We start from the raw sequence: 6,928 nt of genomic DNA on the forward strand, positions 1-6,928 counted from the left end.
TTTGTAGGGAGGGTATCTGGCTGTGTTACCCAGTCTGGCCACCTCAGCCTCTTAAAATCCTAGGATTACATGTAGGTGTGAGCCATCGTACCCAGCCCCGCATCTTAAGTATTAGTGTTCCTGGGGTATCATCTTGAGCCCCCACCTCCTACAGTCTCATCTCCCTCCAGGAGATGAAGCCACCACCGTGACCCCTACTTCCACAGACACAGACTCTTCCTTCCCTAGTCAGGATCTCTTCATTCAGCTTCTGAACTCCATGTCTTTTACTTTATACCAGAGGTAATAAATTGATGTCTTAATAGAACCTTTGTAAAAGGTTAAAGTTGAGCATAACCGCATACCAGGACTGAGCACTTCATTGGCATTCTATCGGATTTGCACAATAACTTCATGAGGCAACTAATTTTGTTACTTTCTTTTTACAGAATAAGAAATCAAGGATTGGAGGTGGACAGGTTAGCCCTAGATCAGGCTGTCTATATGTGGTAGATCTGTGGGATTCAAACCCAGGGTTGTGTAATTCCAGAGCCAGGTTATAAGTCACTTTCCTAATGAGTAAGTAAGTACAGGGTCTAGCAGGAAAAGAGAGGAGCAGAGGAGAAAGATTTTTACTTTTAATGATTTATGGAAATTAAACAATATATAAAAGGCTCATGGGCTTTGGAATTGACCTTGTGTTTGAATCTTTGCCATTTGGTAATTGTTCAGCAAATTACTCTGACTCCACCCACCTCACAGGTTTGTCATAAGCATTAAAGTCAATGATTGTAAACATAACAGGCACATCATAGGCATCTCCCCTATATAGAACCAAAATTTGTGAGGTTCTTAATGGGTCAGTTTAAAATTAATCTGTGTATAAAGATGTCCTTTTATCTTTTGATTACATTTTTATTCATTGTGATAAAAAAACATAAAATTTGCCATCTTAATCTTTTTTTTTTTTTTTTGAGACAGAGTCTTGCTCTGTCACCCAGGCTGGAGTACAGTGGTGCTCCATCTGCAACCTCCACCTCTCAGGTTCAAGCAATTCTCCTGCCTCAGCCTCCTGAGTAGCTGGGATTACAGGCGCATGCCACCATATCCGGCTAATTTTTGTATTTTTAGTAAAGATGGGTTTCACCATGTTGGTCAGGCGGGTCTCAAACTCCTGACCCTCCGAATCCACCCACCTCAGTCTCCCAAAGTGCTGGGATTACAAGTGTGAACCACCACACTTAATCATTTTTCAGTTCCAGAATACACATTGTTGTGAAACAGACCTCCAGAACTTTTTCATCCTGCAGAACTGAAAGTCTATACCCACTAAATAACATTCCTCCTTTTCTCTCTGCCCCCAAACCCTGGTAATCACAATTCTACTTTGTGTTTCTATGGATTTGACTACTTTAGGTACTCCATATATGTGGAATCATACAGTATTTTTGTTTGTAACTGGCTTATTTCAGGTAGCATGTCTTCAAGCTTTAGCCATGTTTTGGCATATGGCAGGATTTTTTTCCTTTTTTCCCTTTTTAAGGGTGCATAATATTCTACTATGTGTATATGCATTTGGTTTATTCATTCATCGGTCAATGGACATTTAGGTTGCTTCCACCTACCTCTTGGCTCTTATGAATTGTGCTGCTACAAACATGGATGTACAAATATTTGTTTGAATTTCTGCTTTCAATTCTTTCAAATGTATACTTAGGAGTAGGATTCATGATCATATGATAGTTCTATTTTTAATTTTCTGAGGAATCACCATACTGTTTTTCATAAAGTATGTACTATTTACGATGCCAACAACAGTGCACAAACATTTATTTTAGCTGCCAAAAGTATTTTGTATAAAATGTATGTGATTTATGTGAGTTGTTAACTGTATGATGTCATTGAGGTGAAATTTGCTAAAAGGAAAAACAGTACTCATAATTGTTAAGTGTAATGAGTAAAATGAATAAAATCTGGCTTCTGAAACCTGTTGAAATTAATTATGGATCAGAGGAAGCCGAAATTACATCAGTTCTCTTCTTTGACTTGTTTTCACTTTCAGAGATAAGCCAGAGAATCCAGACAGCTCACCCTGCTGGGCGCCAGGTGATGCTGCACTACCTGCTACCATGGATGAACAACATTGAGCTGGTGGACTTAAAACCTCTGCCCACAGCAAGGCGACATGATGAAGATGAAGAAGATTCCTTAAAAGACCGAGAACTTATGGTGACTAGCAGGCGCTGGTTACGGGGAGAAGGATGGGGATCTCCACAAGCCACTGCAATGGTTTTGAACAATCTGATGTATATGACAGCAAAGGTAAAATGAGTTTTGTACTTATAATTGCTGCACAGTATTATTGAGTTAGTAGATGTGGTTAGAAACAGATGAAGACGTTCCGTAATCGTGTGATAACCAAACAAAAATGCATTATAAAAAAAAACTCTTTAGATGTGAATTTTTTTTTACTAAAACCATGTATGATTAATGATATTTATGTTTTGATTTGTTGAAAGAAATGATTGTTTTTGTAAAGTGTGGAAATGATTAAAGCTATCTGTACAAAACATTATTTCTTAATATTTCATGGTATGACATGTTTGGTTTTTATAGTAGGCAGTCATGACTAAAGTATCTTTTATGCATATTGCATCTAGTATGGCGATGAACTGGCCTGGTCAGAGGTGGAGAACGTGTGGACCACACTTGCAGATGGCTGGCCAAAAAACCTGAAAATCATTTTGCACTTTCTGATCAGCATTTGTGGGGTGAATAGTGAACCAAGCCTCTTGCCTTACGTATGTATTCAAGTTTGTTTAACTTTAAAATACATGTATATATTTACCAGTATCTTGTAATGTCAGAGCATGGGCAGCAGTTGCCCGGGAGAGGTAAGGCAAGGGCCAGATGAAGACAGTCAGGAGGTAGCACATGGATTTATTCATTGATTCAGTCAGTAAATGTTATCCATCATTATGACAGGCCAGGTGCTCCTCTGGGCATTACAATCTGATGGGTAATACAGAATTTATTCGTTGAACCTACATCTAATTTATTTAATGAATAAATCAGTAAGTTAATACAGTACAGTATGATAAAGGAAAATTGCACAGTTCTGAGAGTAAAAAACGTAGGAACCACAGCTGTCTAGAAGGATTCAAGATGACACTCGAGAGAAAGTGATATCGAAGCTGAAACCACAGATTGGGGATGTTTCTAGTTTCTGCTAGGCAGAGCTGGCATTTAGATACAAGAACAGGATGGTGGGTGAGAGCTGAGTGACTGCAAGATTGTCCTCTAGGCTGCTGGAAGCAAGGGAAAGCATGGTAAGGGATACAAAATTAAGAAGGTAACAACTTTGCCTTCCAGGAGAGAAAGCAACATCCAAATCTGCCCAAGTCAAGAGGACATGTTTGATACGAAACTATCAAACGACAGGGTTAAATAGAATATACACACATGCACACATGTCTTGTAGATACAGATATAGATATCCATCCTGTGGCAGCATCCCTCAAAAGTGTGGTCCAAGGAAGACTACTTCTACAGAAGGTTATCTAAAAGTTCTTACAGGCTGGGCACGGTGGCTCATACCTGTAATCCCAGCACTTTGGAAGGCTGAGTTGGGTGGATCACTTGAGATCAGGAATCTGAGACCAGCTTGGCCAACATGGTGAAACCCCATCTGTACTAAATATGCAAAAATTAGCCAGGTGTGTTGCTGCACACCTGTAATCCCAGCTACTCGGGAGGCTAAGGCAGGAGAACTGCTTGAGCCCAGGAGGCAGAGGTTGCAGTGAACCAAGATCACACCACTGCACTCCAGCCTGGGCAACAGAGTGAGACTGTCTCAAAAATAATAATAATAATAAAATAAATTAAAAATAAGTAAGTGAAACTTCCTACAGATTCTATTTTAACCAAACCACTTAATAGCTTTGCTTTACCCAGCATTCCCTGAGTTTGCTTGGTCACTGAAAGCATCATTGCCAAGGTGTACCACAGGCGTAGCGCCTTTGAGAAGTGCCTAGAGAACTGTTGGTGTGTAGTGCCAAACAACGTTACCCCACATCACCTCTCTGACTGTGTCTCCTGTATTCTCTGGGGTGCTCCAACCCCCCAGCTGTGCTGGCCCCCTTTGCTGCCGGCTCTCCCTCCTCCAGGCCCTTGTACTCACTTGCCTGCTCTTTCCGCAGTTACCCACATTACTCACTCCCTGCCTCTTTTAGGTCCTCCTTCAGGTGTCAGTGCTCACTGGGACTTCTGCTGCCCATCCTGTCTAAAACTGCAAATGCCTCACCTCCGCACACATACTTCATTTCCTTTCCCTGCTTCATTGATCTTTCTGGCACTTAATCATCACCAAACACATGATACATTTTACCTATTTACCTCATTAGTTTTGCTTCAACCAGTAGATTGTAAGCTCCTTAAGAGTGGTAGTTTTTGTCTATTTGATTCACCACTAAATTCCCATTTAGTAGTGCCTGGCACATAGAAGATACCCGTTAATTGGATGAATGAATGGGGGAGTTAGAGCCAGAACTAGAAAAAGCCAAGTGGAAATCTGGGGAATAGCCATTTTCCAGGAATTTAAAAGGAGTCATTTTTAGTGTCAATAATAATTTCTTGGTTCTGTTTTAAGTACTTATTATAGGTGCTTATCATAGGCATGGTAAAAGCACTTCATCCACATTATTTAATTCTCAGAATAAATCTGTGAGTTTGGTGAGATCACTGCAGTTTTACAGATGAGAAAACAAGGCAGAGAGATCAGTAATTTCCTCAAGGGCTCACTCTGTCACTTAATAGATCTAGAATTCCAACCCAGATCTGGTTGTGAAGTCAGTAAAAGCTTCATGGAGTAGAGTTAAGGTGGGGAATGGGGCTTGAAGACTTGATAGGATTAGGGTTGGGAGTGATCCGTAGTGAGGCAGAAGGAAGCCACAGAGGCAGGAATGCACACACCGTGCTCAGAGGAGGTGGAACCTGAGAGCAGAAAGAACCAGCAAGTGGGGCCTATTGGATGGAGTCAAGAGCCATGCATGGAAGGTTATCACTGGGTAATCATTGTAAGAGTTTTGGCTGGGCATGGTGGCTCATGCCTATAATCCCAGCACTTAGGAAGACCAAGGCTGGCGGATCACCTGAGGTGAGGAGTTCAAGACCAGCCTGGCCAACATGGCGAAACCACATCTCTACTAAAACTACAAAAATTAGCTGGGTGTGGCAGCAGGCACCTGTAATTGCAGCTACTCACGAGGCTGAGGCAGGGAGAATTACTTGAACGTGAGAGTTAGATGTAGCAGTGAGCCAAGATGGTGCCACTGCACTCCAGCCTGGGTGACAGAACAAGACTCCATCTTAAAAAAAAAAAAAAAAAAAAGAATTTTGTTGTGATATAGTAAATCATGTTTTAAGAGTCATCCGGGGTCATCTAAAGGAGGGTTTTTCATAACGTCTGTAAGAATATGAATCATTCTGATTCTGGAGGCGGGGGTGGGCCTGAGATTCTCTATTTCTAGCAAACTCCAGATGACGATGTCTGTCTTGCTGTGACCACATTTTAAGTAGTAAGGATTAAAGTAGGGAGAAAAGGAGATATGCTGATCAGTTACAAAGTTATTTCAGTAATACGCATTACTAAAACATACGTATAATATATACTACTGAAATGTTTTTCTACTTACTTAACTCATACTATGTTACTAGCCATTTTTAAAGTGCATTATAAACCTTAATTCATTTAATCTTCCTAACAGCCGTTTGAAGTAGGTGCTATTACTGCCCCCATTTTGCAGATGAGAAAACTAAGAGTAACTTTCCAAATGATAAAATTAGTAAGTGGTATATCCACATTCCAAACCCGGCAATGTATAGTTTGAGTTCTAGTTTAGTTCTGGTTCCTTGCTCTTAATGACTACTCTGGTTGACTGTAGGGAATGGGGAAGGCAGAACAAAAGATAAGCCCTGACTTTGGAGGCCGGCTAACTAAAAATCAGAGGAAAATCTTAGGATGTTGTTAACTGGAAGTATTTCCATTAAAAATTTTTTTACAGAAAAGCATTTTTTTGCTTTTTTAAAAAAAAAAAAAAAAGCAAAAAAGTGCATAAAGTAGAAACCACCAAACATGTTCATTTCATCCTAATTAGACCTAATGTTGAGAGTTAGAGGGAGGACAGTATTGATAAAGCTGATTAATGTCTTATTGTCGATCAGTGCCAATTTTGATTTAGATTGTGTTTATTCATCTACCACTTAAAGTTGATAAAATTTGTCTACTCTGATAAAATTTGTCTCAAGAGAAATGAATGAATGAGATAAAAACTTTGCTTTTTCTTTTCTGAACAATTTCTTTTGTAACAGGTGAAGAAGGTCATTGTATATTTAGGTAGAGATAAAACAATGCAGTTACTAGAAGAGCTGGTGAGTGAGCTTCAGCTGACCGATCCTGTCAGTTCAGGGGTCACTCACATGGATAATCCCCCGTATTATCGCATCACTTCCAGCTATAAAATCCCTTCTGTCACCTCAGGTGAGAAATTTGTTAAAACTGATTGCTGTGTGAGATGATAGACATCTTTATCTGCTTCACTATGGTCACCATTTTAGGGTCTCAGTGTCCCATAGCATCACATTATGAATCTCAGATATACACAAAACAATTTATTAAAAGAAAAAAATCTTCCTTGTATGGAAAGAGAAGATTTACATAATTATTAATTTCAACAATAGTTTATTGTGTCTTTAAATGTTATGGTTAAGAAAAAAGCAAATGTGAATCATGTATGGTGATTAATTTGATGAGACTGTAAATCCTCATGAGGAAAGCAATTCGACAGTGTAAGTATTATTAATATACATAAAAGTAATATTATACAGTAATTCAGAGATGCAATATAAATTTATATATTCCCTACATAGCACATACTTTTTTTTTTTTTTT

General features: G+C 39.3%; 1 protein-coding gene across 1 annotated transcript in view; it reads left to right on the forward strand.

Annotated features, from left to right (window-relative positions):
• The window catches only part of FRYL (FRY like transcription coactivator), a 180,764-nt gene that overhangs the window by 116,860 nt on the left and 56,976 nt on the right, over positions 1 to 6,928 (forward strand). The window contains exons 32-34 of the mRNA XM_037742590.1: positions 2,042 to 2,301; positions 2,640 to 2,780; positions 6,349 to 6,517. Of these exons, the coding sequence (XP_037598518.1) occupies positions 2,042 to 2,301; positions 2,640 to 2,780; positions 6,349 to 6,517 (570 nt within the window). The remainder of the gene's footprint in view (positions 1 to 2,041; positions 2,302 to 2,639; positions 2,781 to 6,348; positions 6,518 to 6,928) is intronic.

This window comes from Cebus imitator, unplaced genomic scaffold (assembly GCF_001604975.1).
Source record: "Cebus imitator isolate Cc_AM_T3 unplaced genomic scaffold, Cebus_imitator-1.0 Scaffold124, whole genome shotgun sequence".
Taxonomy (NCBI): Eukaryota; Metazoa; Chordata; class Mammalia; order Primates; family Cebidae; genus Cebus; species Cebus imitator.